Raw genomic sequence first — 15,859 nt, forward strand, 5'->3', positions numbered from 1 at the left:
ATAAATTTAAAGCACTGCAGGTGCAACAACATGGAAAAAATAGGTAAGTGTTTCTAGGAGAAAGAGGGGAACTGCAACTGAAAATACATGATTCTCAAAGCTGCATCCAAGGGGAATGGAACAAAGATCTTAAAATATTACCCTAGATGTTTCCCCCCTGTGGTTGCAATTATTCCCAAAGTACCCTGCTTAAAATAGGTTTTCAAACCATGCAAGACTAATCATTGCAATTTGGAGATGTAAGTAGGCACTTACCATGCAATTCACAATTAGCTAAAGATGGTAGAAGAATCTCAGTCGTGTTGGCACAGGAGATTTAAAAAAAAAGAAAGAAAACATTTTTTTCTTGTAAGAATGACATGTGATGGGAGAGTAGAGGAAGATAATTGTCATAACAAAGGGAATATGTTATTATTTATTGGCCACAGTTAAGCACTGGGATCTTGGATTATAGTATCTGGTGACAAATGCTGCTTGAAATTTTGTAAATATTGCTTAAGAGGTAAGATAACTGAGTAATTCTGAATGTGCTCTGCAACCAACACTTTCAAAATTCAGTTCTGGGAAGCAGAGTGACATTTTCTTTTTGTCCTATAGAAAAAGTAAGATGCAACATCTGAGCACCCTAAAATCTTGTTCTCTTTGGGCTTGACCGTACTGCTACTAACATTAGAGCAATAATGCTGGTGACTATGGCAAGAGAATTTTTAAAGCGAACTAATAACCTTAAAATTTTTGTGCCTTCAAGGCACAGGGTAGTCCAGACTGTCCCGCTGCCCTCTGTGCTGCTGACTGTCGAGCCCACCCAGCACAAGGGCTGTCCCCAGTTGAGACCACTCAGCCCTGTTGCAGCGGAGGGAACGACCGTTCGTCCCTGCAGACCTGCCCCCCTGGGTGATGGCGGGTTTCACCCTCCTGAGCTCGGGAGGGTCACAGCACTCAGCTCCCCGCAGGATCAGACAATTTCTTTGCCAAAGTGGCAGCTGTAAATAGCCATTTAGGGTCTAATTTCTACATCCTTCAGTATTTTAACTTACATTTAGCCAAAACATTGACACATTTATCTGATTTGTTGCTATTAATTTCCTGGTTCCCTTTTTATTTTCTTCCTCCTCTTGCAGATTCACTGGGTTATGAACTGCAGTAATAACCTTTCCAAACCAATTTTTCTTTTTGCAAAGCTTTTGATTTTATCACTCTACTAGTGCTGGGATGGTGGTTACCCCCCTCCTTCCCTACCCTACCCAGCTCTAGAAGTGCATGCAAACAAAAAGGGGAGAAAAAAAACCCCCTCAGCAATAAGTTGGCTGATTCTGGCAGCAAGACAAATCTAGCACCACACAGCAGGCAGGCAGAGTGTGCACTGCTCATCCTTTCGGTTTTGTCAGTGTATGGGAATGCTGGACATCAACACACAGCGAAGGACTCGGCCAAAAGCACTCCTCCTCGGCATCTGAATCCTGCTGCTTTCCCCACCGGTTGGAAGATACAGGTAAAAATAGAGAAATGCTTTAGCTAACTGAATTCAGTGAAAATATAAAGCAGTTAGAAGAAGCCCGGACAGCCTAATCTTATTCCTAGCAGGCAATGGAAGTAAACCACAGTGTACGGGCTGATAGCTACTGTATACATAATACCCTCAGGTACTGCAACTTGCATGTGATTCTTCACATTACAGCAAATAAATTGTCGCAAGTGGCAGTAAAGATTTTTTTTTTAATACACTTTGTTCGAGTTGCCTTTATAAATATTTATCATTATTTACATAATTATACCTCTCTCTGACAGCAGGCTTTACAGCAACTTTGAACCACAATAAACAGGCAGACTAGATGCCTCCTTTTTAGCCAGATCATATCTATTCTGTGTTATATGTACATCTATTACCAGCATGCTATGAGCATATCACTCATTCATTTCATAATGTAATTTACAGTTACATTACAAGAGAATCCATCTACAAACAGCAACTATGTAATATTGATAAAGCATTTAGGAACAGAACATAAATTTAATGACTGAGATATTACATAGTATCAATAATCTGCAGAAAAAAAATGTGTCTGTGTAAGTAAGCACAATTTATTACAGCAGGAACCTAAACAGATAACATATTTCTTTGTCAGAAACTTTCTTTAAAAGAACTTGACATCCCAAAATTCTTTTCTCACCCATAGATGTCAGAAGCCGAGACAGACAAGGTAAAAATCAAACCAGCAGAAAGTTTTGAACATGACAAGCAAAATATTTCTTGGCTGAAGAAAGGTAAGTTATATTGCTGAGTTATTAGTTACTGGTTTGTGTTCAGAGATATTTCTCATTTATTAAAAATTCTTTTTTGAAGAAAAAGGCAGAACACCACCTTACAGGCTTAAATATGGCCAGGAATTTCTACCACATGAATTCCATAGCTTGAATTCTACGAAACACACATGTACATTTGCTTACGGTGCAGAAAGGCCTAAATTGCCAAATTTTAAAGTAACCTGCAAGCTCATTTTTCTAATATCCTTGCATTCCTGGGGAAGTTTTGTTTGACCTGAACTATATGCCACTAAGAAGTATGGATCATCATCTTAATTCTGATGAAAAGTTTTTATTACCTCAAACTGTTACTGAATTGGATTAATATTTGTTTGGTTTTCTCAAACGCGAGTAAAGATCAACCCTGAATCTTTGGATTTGGCAGTGTGTTATCTTAGAATAAAGTAGCATCGGTTGTCAGCGGTTTATGAAATACAGAGTCTCAGAAGTAGAGAAGTTATAAAAAACAAGTATAGGAGACCTTTCCAGTTTTAAGGCTGAAAAATGACAGGTATTAAGTAAATCATTTGTGTCAAATACTGGTATTTCAAATACTACCTTCTATTAATTAAACTATTTGGAAGAAAGACATACAATTGTAAAGGTTTTCTTATCACATATGCCTGTACGCATGAAGAAGGAACGTTCTTAGGATATATTTCTTGCTGGAAAAATTGATTTGCTGAGTTAGTACATAGCTTATTATGTCTTTATGTATGTATGTTGGTCATAGCGGAGTTACTTTATTGTATTTCATACACACACAGGAAGCACATGAATTAAATAGAGTCTCAAAGCAGAGACTTTCAAAATGCACGTGATACAAATTAAATATCCGTGCTTAGGTGCAAATTATGGGTTTTAATAAAAACAGTTATATTCTAATCCTAACAAAAGTATTTTGGGAAGACTCAACAAGTGACCTCATATTTTGAAAACATTAACTAGGGCGGGATTGAGGAAAAGGTTCATTTATAGCCACTATTATGTCATCTGTAAAATGTGCATCACTATTTTAAGCTCATGTAGTTAATTATACGTTAGATCTTTTAGTTGCAAGAGTTTGCAATAAAGTAGGCCTACATTAATGTCTCTGCCTTGCAGTCCTCATTGTTTATGCAGCAATTCTGCAGAATGAAAATCACACACTGGAGCAGAGCTGACTGGCCAACATGCAGACTTTGGTTAGACACTCAAAATCCTCTGCTTGCAAAGTGTCAGCTAACTTCAGTAAAAACTCTGCAAGCAGAAGATTTGCAGTTTGAGCATCACAGAGTGATACAGCTGAGTGAGATCTGGGTCTGATCCTACAAGGTAGCATTGCACTTTTGCTCGTTGCACTTGAGCAAACCTAACTGAATTGAATATTTATTCCATCAGAAGAGAGCAGAGCACAAGAGATTTGCAACTTTACAAAAGGGTAATAAAGGTACAGAGGACTTTAACTGGTCCACATCTCTGAGCAGGATAAGACCGACGGCCTGGGCCCTCAAAGTCCCATGGGGTTATTTATCCTCTGGTCCAGACCTACTCCAGGAGCCAGCTGGCATCTCACACCTGTATGTTCCTGAGTTCATTTCACTTAGTGATGCTAATCCACAATGTTCTGTTTCTCCACTTCCTAAGGAGAAACACCATCCAGAGTTTCTAGATCATTAGTAACGTTTTGATTGTTTTGTGCTTGGAGGAGCTATAATCTCTTTCAGAAAGAGCCAAACATTGTCTGTTGGCACCTCTTCTCTCTAAAGTGCCACGGAGCAGAAATGGGCCTTGAAGGTCTCGTACAGCAGCTGAATCAATAAATAGCTGAAATGTGTCTCATAAGGAAAGCAAATTTTCCTTGAGATAAGAATATGGACATTATTTTATCTTATATTGAAGTTTGCTTTTTAAAAATGTTGCTATTGTTTCTTTGCTTTAAGCACTTCTGTGGTACATGGTGGGTTTTTAGAATATGGTGAACCAAACTGTCTGGAGCAGAAGCTTAACTTCTATGTTTAAATGTTTTAAAAATACCTCATGTATAGATTTCAGGCATTCCAATAAACAATGAATTGTGGAGAACAGACTTGTACTGTTTCCGTCAAGCACAGTAAGAAGACTATATGTTCTTTTAGCATCCAGTTTTAAAGAAAAGTTATTTTTATTCATGGTTTTGTATTGATTATTTGTTCCTTCTAAAAGAAACAATCATGAACCACATAGTATCAAAAATAAACAAAAAGTATAGACTAGGCTGTGGCTTTAGTATCTTTCCTAGACTTCATTTTTTTTCCTAATGCTTTGCAAAGTAATACTGCATGGACTGGTAGTGCAGTGGGTCAACATCAAAATAAGGTACCTATTACTTTTTTGTTGGCTTTCAACATTAGAAGTTGTTTAATCAGGGCAGAGGGAGGGGGGATTTTAATCTGGCTGCCAGTTATTTATCTTCTACATTTTTTGGAAGAAAATATTTTGCTTCTGTCTTGAAGCCTCTAAAAGCAAAAATCAAAGCCTCATTCTGAGGGAAAACTTCTTCCACAAAGCAAAACAGAAACCAAACCAGCCTTGTGAAAAGTATTATAGAAAAACATCAGGCTGCGCATGTAGGATTGTATCTTATCGTATCAGCAGGAAGAGCATAAACAGTCCTACTCATGCCTCTACCTCTCAGTAAGTCATTTGCACCCACTGCTGCGCTCCCGCACCCCTGCCACGAGTGCACCAGATGGGAGTTAAAGATGACACAGGGAAAAAATAATGTTACACAAGCCAGCACAGTCTTGGAGAGAAACATCTACACAATCATGGCCCTAGACTGTATTTTTTAAATGGACAATGGCACATTTGCCCTCTCTTTTTATTTCTTGCTTATCCTACAAGCCTTTTTTTGGTGAAGGGCCAATCAGCACCTAGCAGATTGTAGAAATATAATGAAATAATAATAACAATGTAAACAGGGAAGCAGACTGGTAGATGCTAGTGCTCTAGGTTTGCTAGACTTTACAAAAGCCCTAAAACATCTCTGTACTTCCTAAGGCACTTAGCACTTAAGTCTGGATGTGGACAACATGAGAGACTCCCTGGGGGTTGAGAGTGCAAATGAGGATGGTGAAATGATCACAGTCCTATCCCAAGATGTCTCAAAGTGAAAAATATATATTAGAAATCTTTTCTGATAGTATGACATGTTCCTCAGGACTATTATTTCTAAAGATCACACAACAGATGAGAAAAAACTGTGTTTGGAGGGTATGCATCAGACCATCATGTGCAAATCAACCAGAATCAGTATGAATGAGCATTGAGAAAAGGCTGTTCTGTTTGTCTGACCTTAGCACTGATGAGAACCAACTCAAGGAAAGCCTAGGACATAGGAGTAAAGCCAGATAATGACTCCTATTTTGTGTAAGAGGGGAGGCAGTTATCTCTCCTTACTTCTTCTGATGGGGAAGAGCTTGTCGTTGGAGATAGGAGGCAGTTTTGGATGGAGATAGAGAGTTCCCCATGCCAACGCCTACAAAACATCAGGGCAGAGTGAAACATGGGTTCATTTGCAAAGAAGCACTTGCAAAGTTATCTGCATTTCTGCCCTGAAAAACTAAAGCAGGAATCCTCAGCACACACATTATCCCCACTTCTACAGGTTTTGCCCCGACACGCACAAAATGACATAAATAACAAAGTGTATAAAATATGAATATGCATGTATAAGTAAAGAATGACCAATGTAACTTGAAGGTTAAATTAAAGAAATGTCCTCTGCATGGGCCTATGTCCCCACCTGTTTCATGCACCTGCAAGATGTGCAACAAGCAGACCATCACACCCTAAGCAAGAAACACCTCTGTGGGCTCCTAATCAAGCACAGTTACGAGAGGGTCCTGTGAAATCTGTCTTGTGTAGCTACACAAGACATGCCTTTAGAAATGCAGTACCCAAGGATGAGTAACACTCCCGGGGCTGACTCAGGGATGCTCTCACCTTGCACAGCACAGCCACAACCACAGAGCTGCCTCTTCCACATGGACCCGGGCTCTTTCCACCATGGTGGTGATTTAGTGCCAGATTAACAGCCATCTGGTGGGAAAGGAGGTCAAAGCAGAGCTAAATTCACACCAGCCTCAGTATGTGGCTTTTGGAGTTCCTTACAAACATTTAATCTCTTGGTATCACTTGATGATTACAGCCATATGGATACATGGGAGCAGGCAGGAGCTTATCTGACCGACATAAAGCTGTAAAAGGTGACGCTGATTTTGCACAGGGGCCAGCAGTGGTCTGTTCACTATTTCTGCATCCATTGCAAATGCAATGGAAAATGTGTGAGGGCCTAATACTGCGCTCCAACAGTTTCATCCGAAACTGGCCACGGCAGCCCAGGAACGCAGATCCAAGTTGCACAGAAATGAAATTTCATTTCAGGATATTTTCACACAAAGCCCTCCTGTTTTATGCTGCCCAGCTGTGTACACAAATGCCCTCCATATATAACTTCCAGTGAAAAGTTAATGAAATGGCTTCCTTGCTCTCCTGCCAAAAATATAACTGAAATGCTAATCTCAAGACTTTCTCCAAAATAGCCCCTTTCTGCGCTAAAATTCTCATAAATCAGAAACATTTTTGTCTAAAATAAGCCTGTTTTCATTGTCTTGCAAATAGTAAAAAGTCTAGCCCCAATTTCTTTAATCGGCTGCCCTAGCCATCAGATTTTCGCTGTAGGGTGAAATTCAGCCCTGTACTGAGGGTCAGTACAAGGTCAGCACTTAAACCATAAAATAGGGCTTAAGCGGTAAATAGAGCCTCTGTTCAGGATTATATTTCACCCCTCCAAGGACTATAGTTCATATGAAAAGGGAGATTTACTCATATCATAGACCTGGCTGTAGTGACATTATTCAAATAATACCTTATTCCAGAAGTAATCCCATTGGGTGAGATTGCGCCACATTTCTTAGTGGTACGTACCAGAAATCCAATACAGGAGCAGACTATTCCTAATTGCACCACACCAAACATCCCACAGCCTGGTCCTGGGGTTATATTCCATGGGGTAATAGCAAACCCTTCCTGTCTTGCAGCACTCAGAAATGCCATTTCCCTGGCACGCCCCTCTCACTGGTTACCCAGGGGCTTTAAGAGACTTTTACAAGAAGTAATAAAGCAGGAAGGACATAATGCCATGAGACTGGTTTTGCAGAAGGAGAGTTGTCCTGGAGACACTCAGGGAATTTCCCAGTTCTTTCACAACCTTACAGCTTTTCACCTGGTTTGCAGGGGCTGGAGTAACCGTTAGGAGGCTTGTAATTTGGTTTCAGGGAGATTATTCTCAGCGGAGTGTTCTGCTCCAACATGCATCCCTGCGTTTAGGGAGATAAATGACTTTTTTTAGAATTTCTTTCTAAAAATTCAGAAGTCACTGAATGCAATTTTACATACACATTTGGACACTTTTTTCCTGAATTTTGCTGACTTGGGTCCAGAAGCTTTTTTCACTGTCTTCTTCCAGCCTGAATTAAGTCATTGGATTGAAAAGCTTTATAGAAGACTGATAGCAAAGAAATACCTCTCAGTTTCATGTAACAGAAAATGCCAAATGCTTATAAGATGAGTGCTGTAATCCAAGCAGACTGTTTCCAGATAAGAACACCACACAAAAAAAAAGCACATTTAAAAACTGATGACAAGGATCCCAGGGGGCTCAAATTCCTGGAAGATGCCTTGTCAGCTTCAGGACTATGACCAAATGAATTAATCTAGACAACCCTTCCTTTAAGTTGTAAAACAGCAGATTTAAGGACTCTCTTCCAATGCAGAGGGAGTATATGAAATCTGCAATGGTCCCAGCTCACCACTCCTAATTACAGTTTTATAAACTGAGTGGTCCTTGATCTTTGAACTGGAGGGTCCTTGGAGATGTAAGACCTTGAATACTGCCACAAAAGTGGCATGAATGTACAGTAAAGACAGTGGTACTTCTCTGGGTGACAGGGTTAAGTTTAAAGTCACACTCCTATGCTGGATATTGACTGTAAAAATATAAGTGAAGGTTTATTTAGGTTTGATTACCTTAAGTAAATTTGTTCCACAAAGGAAGAGAAAAGTCTATTTCATTCAACTGCCAATGCTGGAGAAGACCTGAAGATGTTGTTTCATTCACCTCTGGAATTTTTCCAGACCAATTCTATTCTTTGCTGTACTTGGGCAAAATATTCAGAATTTTGCCCTCAGTTGTGTCAGTAGAGCAAAACATGGAATAACAATATAAACACTCATTAGTTGTTGATTTTCTCAGCAACATACATGTTAGAGCAGAATCCACATATCCAAGGGCCTCCATAGCGCTTCCTACTTAAGATGGCAAACTGTGGTACATGGAAAATCTTAGCCTAAGGGTCAGTGTCAAAGTGATGAGTAATTCCATTAAAGCAGCAAAGCTGCATTGGGCTTGCAAAAGATTTCATTTGTCCCAGTATGTTTAAGACAGATACCTGTAATCATCTTAGGGCATCAATGAGTCAGGAGGAATGAAGCAACATGTCTTATTTTTACCACTTCAGTTCATAGCAGGAAGGGTCAAATGCCAAATTGGTCTCCTAGATCTAAGGCAATACAAGCCAGAAAGATACCTGTACTAAACAGAATTAAGTAACCTGGATAAGGAAAATTCAGTACTAATAAAAGTGATAAGTATTTCAGAAGCTTCATAATTTTAGTGTTTGACTCTATATCTGCTCCCTATTAAGTATGCTGTTGGCCTTAGATTCCAATACATGTATCACTTTCACAGAGCGGTTTGCTCCTCTTCAAGGTGGAAGTGGAGCCAAACATAGGTTTCTTTAGTCAACTTTACCCTACGTTTCCAAAAGCTAAAAAAATTATCATTTGTATTCCTTCTAATCTGGACTAGTAATGCAAATGTCCTCAGGGTTATTATAAGTTTCTTCTGGAGAGAGACAGTAAGACCTTTGAATCTAATTGGGTATTAAATGTTTAAAAGCTATGAAAAACAGACATTTCAAAACTATTAATGAGCATTTAGTTTATTTATAGAACTTAATTCCTTGATAGAAATCCCATCAAAACAACCACTCTGCAGGCCTGATTTACTTTCACCCTGAGCTTGAAGGCAGGATAATCGTGGATGTGAGCAGTTCAGTGCCAGTTTTCAGAAAGTGTTTTGTACACCTGCAAGATTATACACTGATACGTAGAGCCAGACTGACAGTCACATAGAGGTGTAACAAAATCCTTAGTATTGGAAGGGTTCAATGAAATATTTAGATTAAAGATAATTAGATTATGAAAAAAATGGGCCTCCCCTCATCTCATTGAAGACTTGCAATCATTCTCCAAAATACAACTGCTTCTAAGTACTCAAAACAAAATGCAGTGGATGGGCTAAATCCTGGGCATGCTGGTTGTCTATTGCTTATGAAAGATATTACAAGAAAAGTTGAGAGAAAGACCAAAAGTGGAATTAGTTTAAATATTCATTGTTAGCTGGGGTTCAAAGGAATTATTTTTCCACCTACTTTTTAAATAAGTATTTAGAACTAAAACCAAATGGAAAGATACTTAGACATTAAGAGTGACTGCTCTAAATGTCCAGTAATAAAATACTGGACATAAAACCCTTATCAGAACAGCTTAGTGATTAGTGAGTAGTTCCATGACTTCAGATCTGGGCTGAGAGCGCATGATTGCATGACAGGACTCAAATTCACACCTTCCAGAAGAAAACTCTTGTCCTCAGCTATCAGATACTCTATGTAATATCATGGTTTGGAGATTCCCAAGTGTCTATGTCTAGATGGACTACTTAAAACTCATTGCTGCAGAGAGAGCAAAGGACACTACAGCCCAGTAGGTAGGAGACCTGCATGAAAGGCAGGAGATTACTCTCTCTAGCAGGGACTAGAGCCATTCAGCTATCCAGTAAAAAGTGGAAAACCTTTGACAAGTGGTGTCAACACGCTGCTGAGAGTAGGCAGAGAGGGATTTGAGCCTGGGCCATGCCCAATCCACCAGCTGCTCTCACCAGCAGAGATCTCTCTCACATAGGTGGGAAGGGACTAGAGCATCTCCTCCTTCTCTGCCTCAGGAGCGGTGGCTGGCGGAGGTGGCCAATGCAAGTGGAGCAGCCATAAGTACATTGGGGTGGTCCTTCTCCTCATTCCTTCCAGTCGTTTTCCTACTTTAATTCCTCTGGTTTCCTCACCTCTCCCATCAGCTTATTACTCCCAGTTACCCGATCCTCTGCATAGGTGGTGCAGAAGGTTGAATCTGGGACTCTGGTGCCTGCTAGGCAGAAGGGCATATGCAAAAATTAGGTGCCGAAGCCCTCAGTGTCAGCCAAGTTTCTTAATGGCTCTTACTAGAACTGAGATTCATCTCTTTGAAGAGAATTGGACAAGGCCTCTTTACTACCTAAGCGATATTTAAGCATTACAGAGATCTTTGCTATCCCCCTAAACTAAATTAATTTTTATTTTATAGGAGTCACACAGTCTTAGGGTCTCCTGATTATGTAGTCTCATTCTAATTTCAGTCTTTAATCTGAATAAATACATTAGAAAAACACAGACACAATTAACTTAATCATAAATTCAGATGGATTGTTTATTATCTGTCTACTTAATGTGCTTATGATTGCAGCAGTTAAACATGATAATGTTTTCTTCTCTCACACATAAATGAATATACACAGTACAGAAATATGTGCAGGAAGAAAAACTTCTGCCTGAATACATCAGTAGGCTCCAGAGATAGAGAAGTAGATGCACTGCTCACTGTTGTGCTCTACAGAAAAACACAAATATTACCACGATAGTGTTGAGACATCTAAGAACTGATTACTGATAAATTATGTTCTTCTTGCTGAAATATGCCTACATGCAGTTTTGAAAGAAAGAAAATGCTATTGCAGCAAAGATGCAGATAGGAACACTATTTGGCTATACCACTGCACCTGTAATTTAAAAGCAGAAGTGTAGATTTTGGGTAAATAAGATCACTTGAGTTCTTCAGAGTAAAATACAGGTCAAATCAATATCTTCCTAGTGAAGCAAACTCATCAGACACCAGATTTACAGAGAAGAGTTTTCTGCTGTGTAATCTTCGTAAAGATAGTCATCTTAAAAAGGGGTTAAACCCATTTAACACCAAATTGTCTGTTTTGTTACACGCCCATGGCAACTAACACATGTGCCAAAATGCTATCACATATCCACAAATACTTGGATGCCAAAATTAAAGTTGGAATATGATTCTTCCTGTTCCCACAGCATATTGAAAGTCAATAATTATTTCCAGCATGCGTTCAGTTAAATTAGTGATTATTACTCAGATAGACTTTTCTCTGTCATTAGTCTAATTTTTTAATGGCCACATAGTATACCATGATGAAGTTATATTTGGCTTTAGAATATTCAAGTTTTAGCTAAATTTAACACACACTACACTTTTCCCCCAAAACAAGAATCATTTATCTTTGTTGCCTCACTCTTGCTTCTCAGATAACGCAGCCCCAACTGCATGTTCTTATTATGTATCACTAAAGCTAAATTCAGGCTGGTATTTCCTATCTCTAGCCTTCCTGTTTCTGACTTATGTGTTGACAGTCAGAAAAAGGGTCTTCAAGGTTAACTTAACTCTCTTAACCCACACTTCATGCTGGCTCCCTGCATGACGCTCACACTTACTAAATAGACCTTAGAAATAAGTTGAGAGGAGTCTTAGAAAAACAGAGCGCATCCCAAGGTAATTACAATTTTGTAGGGCTGCTTCGTGTAACACACTTCTATCAGATGCTGTTCTTTCAGCTTTCCACCTTGTGAGCTGCACTCACTCTGCACACTCATTGAATACCAAAGTAGTCAATACTAAACTAAATCACAACTTCTCTCTTGTTGGTTAACAGAAGCCTAATATGCTGGGCAATCCACACTGTTACATGTATAACAATTTTGGATTTGACTCAGACCGAGCTGAAGTCTAATACGTTTTAAGATTGTCATATAGACATATCACCTATGTTGACCGCTGGTCCTAAACTTACATCATGGCTGATAAATCAGTCAGTATTCCTGACTGAAAAGAATCTACTATGATAGTACATGGGCAAAGGGGAAGAAAGGGGAAGATAAAGGAATGGAAACTCAAAAGTTAATTTAAGCCTCTTTGCTTTCACTTTGCTTCTTTTCAACAATTTCCCTCATATATAAATACTACAAAACCAAATAAAATTCTATGATAAACTTTTTTTTTCCTGATTAAAAGAAAAAGAGAAGTTGTATGTTACAGGAATTTTAAATCTCTGAAATCCATGTATATATTCCAGGAGTGGGCAAAACAATAGAAGAGATGGTGAGAGGCAGGAGAAGAAAGTCAAAAGAATCATAAGAAAAAGCAATTATGGCACCTAGTAGTCATTCTCGTTAGACAAAGTTGTGACCAAATGTATTGTTTTCAGATATTTTAAAAGTTTACTATTTTTTTAAAATACTATTGTTATTATAAAACAAGACATATTAAAAAATCTAGCATAAAGTATTTGAAATACATCCATTTCAGCTTCCAGCTAAGCAATGATTTTTTTTCTAGTTTATTTATGATTTAAATAAATAAATAGCTTATGAGCTTCAGGTAGATATTCACTTGACTCACATGCTTGGTCCCTAACTTTATGATCAGCCCTGTGTCGCGGATGGAGTGAGAGTGCACTTCACTCGTAAGAGAGAAGTAAAAATATAGTTTATCGATACAGAATAGGGAGTTAACAAAGTTCAATGCGACAGTGTTTTAACAAGATTCGATGGCGAGGCACACTTGATTATTTACTGCATAGAGGACAGGGTCAGACAAAACTGTCAGGGAGACCCTCCCGTTGAGTCATGAGGTTCGGAAGGATCCCCTTGCTTTCTAAACTCCTTCTCAGAGAGGAGTCTAGGTGCGGCTAGATCCAGTCCTAGTCCCAGACTTGGTCAACGGTTTATATCTAAAGGATTATATATGCGCAATCAATCCTTTATATCACTTAGCTAAGATTTCAAAGTTTAGCATGCTATTAGTCACTTACCGAGGATCTGTTGCGGCAAGGAATCTCTCAACCTCGAGGAGTAACCTTGAGAGGCGTCCCTGCTCAAGGGGAGATCCTGGCGTGCAGCCCGCTGCCGTGCAGGAGAGCTCAAAGGGCTCTTGGGCTGCTCACTATTTATGGGGATAAGATGATTGACCCATAGTCATATTTACATGCCGACCACAGGTTTTAATTTCTTCGGTGGGCGCGTTGCACAATAGCCCTAGGCTATTGTGTTGTTATCTGTCTCCTGAATTCACTTTGAGCTGATGCAGCCATCGTGACCAGATGCATCCATTACAATCACCGCTGGTGGTTATCACCTAAGCAGGGTTACAGGAGATAAAGGTCAGGGGCAGGGGAAGCACACCGTCACACTCCACCCCGTGACTATAGTCAATTCATCTTATTCTCACAGAGTGGTGGTACGGTCACCTTCTTGCCTCTGTGCCATAAATAGTATATTGATAATTTATGCACTTATAGATCCACAGTAAGTAGACAGTGAAGCACTGCTATTTGTTATGCGTTAATTTGTATGTTTTGGGTGGTTGAAGTTGGGTTATTTGTTTTATCATGTGCCAAACCTTTATATACAATATAATTATAAGCAATAGACACACTAATGTTAGAGTTAGTAAAAATAACAACTGGGTGAAGCATAAGATTAAACACTCCCGTTGCTGTCGGTGACCATCCAAGAAGAGTCTCCCACCAATGGTGTTCTCCATCCTTCTTTACTCTTTCCAAGACATGGTGTATCTCTTCTACATCATGATGAACGGTGATCAGAGTTCTGTGTCCATTGTTTCAGATGCGTTCTAGCAGTTGACACAGGTCATTGTGTTGTAGTAGTTTCTTCACCAATGTAAGATTCATTCCGATGGGGGTAGGCAATAAATCTCGACTCAATGTATAGTTAGATTGTAACAATTGATAAGACGTAACAGGAGCTGAATAATTGAAGTCACATCCCACAATTTTTGTAAAGTTACAAACACAAATATTTGAGCGATTGCTTGTATCTACAGTAACGTTATCTACAAATATAAAATCACAAAGGGTTCTCATACAAACACATCCTTTTCCAGTATACACAAGTACAGTTTCAGGGGCTTCATCAGATATGACAAACATTTTGTTCAGTGTCAAGACAGATGTCTTGGGCTTTGAGGGTGTTACTCTCACAAATAAATCCTTGTTGTTCCTGTACAACGCATGCATTAACATCAACAGTTTGCCATTTGTTTCCATTTTGGTGGGCCCATACTCTATGTTCTAATGGATAGAGTACAGTTCCATTGTGATTTAATCCCAACACAATGATTGGGTATATGGTGTATACCAAAGCATTGTGTATTGTTAAGACAAAAGCTGTGGCCTTATTGCTAATGGGGTCATAAATGAAATTGACTAAATACCACCAGGACTGGAATTCTTTCTCAAATTTAGTTGCATTATCCCAAATTACCTTTCGAATTTCAGTGGGTAAGGTGCCCTCTTCACCTTCTCTTATAATTGCTGCTACCATAGATTGCATCCACAGTTGAGCTTGGATACAACTAAGAGCTAGAGAACCATTGGTTTGGGCTACACCAAGTGCATCCACAATCAGTTGGTGGTCCCTTTCATTAATTCTTTTCCACTGAGGTAATATATCAGATAAGAGCCATTGGTTAGTTCCCAATGCTAATAGAGAAGACTGTAATGGGTGTTCTAATTTGTTTAAATCACTTTTGTTGTGCTCAGTTTGTTCACGAGTACTTCGCATCGATACTATTTAAGACTCCCAATCCTGTCCCTATTATACCGGTCACATCTCTCCTTGTTCGTCTTGGAGAGGTGAGGGTTCACCCATGTAACCATGCTAACCATCCTGCATAGGACATACCTAGGAATGGTGAACAGGTCGGTTTGATTGCAGACATATTAATTTGCATCAGTAGTTCTACTCATTTAAGAGACCATGATGGATTAAATAACGCTTGTTGTTGGCCTGTATTTTTGATCACATATGGTCCAACTTCAGAAACCTGTGGGGATAGAATTGTCTCATCCTTTACAGTCAGGGCGGATGTTGTGCTAGGCTTAATAATGTCTATTTTAAATTTAAAGGATAATCCCACACGATGGTGAGCCCAGAGGCAGACTACAAAAAACAGGTTGTACTAAGGTAAAATTGTACCAACAGTCCAGTTTTTCAAAGGCGCAAAGTTTCGTATCTTTGGCTATTGGCCTTGATGTAATGTTGTACACAGAAATCTGAGATGCCTTCTCATGGGTAGACCCATTGATCATCCGGCATCCTATTTTAATTTCTTTCCCTGCTGTTCCTCGGAGCCGGGCAACTTTATCATCAGCTTCATCTTTATCCCAGCTCCATTCATTTTCTAAGTATGTTTCAGTTCCGTGCATGACCACGGTGGAAAGCTTTAAATCCCCCTTACTAGAGTGTATTCCCATACTTCCAGTGTACTTAACACGAGCTTGGGA

General features: G+C 39.3%; 1 protein-coding gene across 1 annotated transcript in view; it reads left to right on the forward strand.

Annotated features, from left to right (window-relative positions):
• MDFIC2 (MyoD family inhibitor domain containing 2) overlaps positions 1–15,859 on the forward strand; it is a 73,920-nt gene that overhangs the window by 13,722 nt on the left and 44,339 nt on the right. The window contains exons 2-3 of the mRNA XM_072876429.1: positions 1,389–1,492; positions 2,178–2,265. Of these exons, the coding sequence (XP_072732530.1) occupies positions 2,178–2,265 (88 nt within the window). The 5' untranslated portion in view covers positions 1,389–1,492. The remainder of the gene's footprint in view (positions 1–1,388; positions 1,493–2,177; positions 2,266–15,859) is intronic.

The sequence above is a fragment of the Ciconia boyciana genome, chromosome 11 (assembly GCF_034638445.1).
Source record: "Ciconia boyciana chromosome 11, ASM3463844v1, whole genome shotgun sequence".
Classification (NCBI taxonomy): Eukaryota; Metazoa; Chordata; class Aves; order Ciconiiformes; family Ciconiidae; genus Ciconia; species Ciconia boyciana.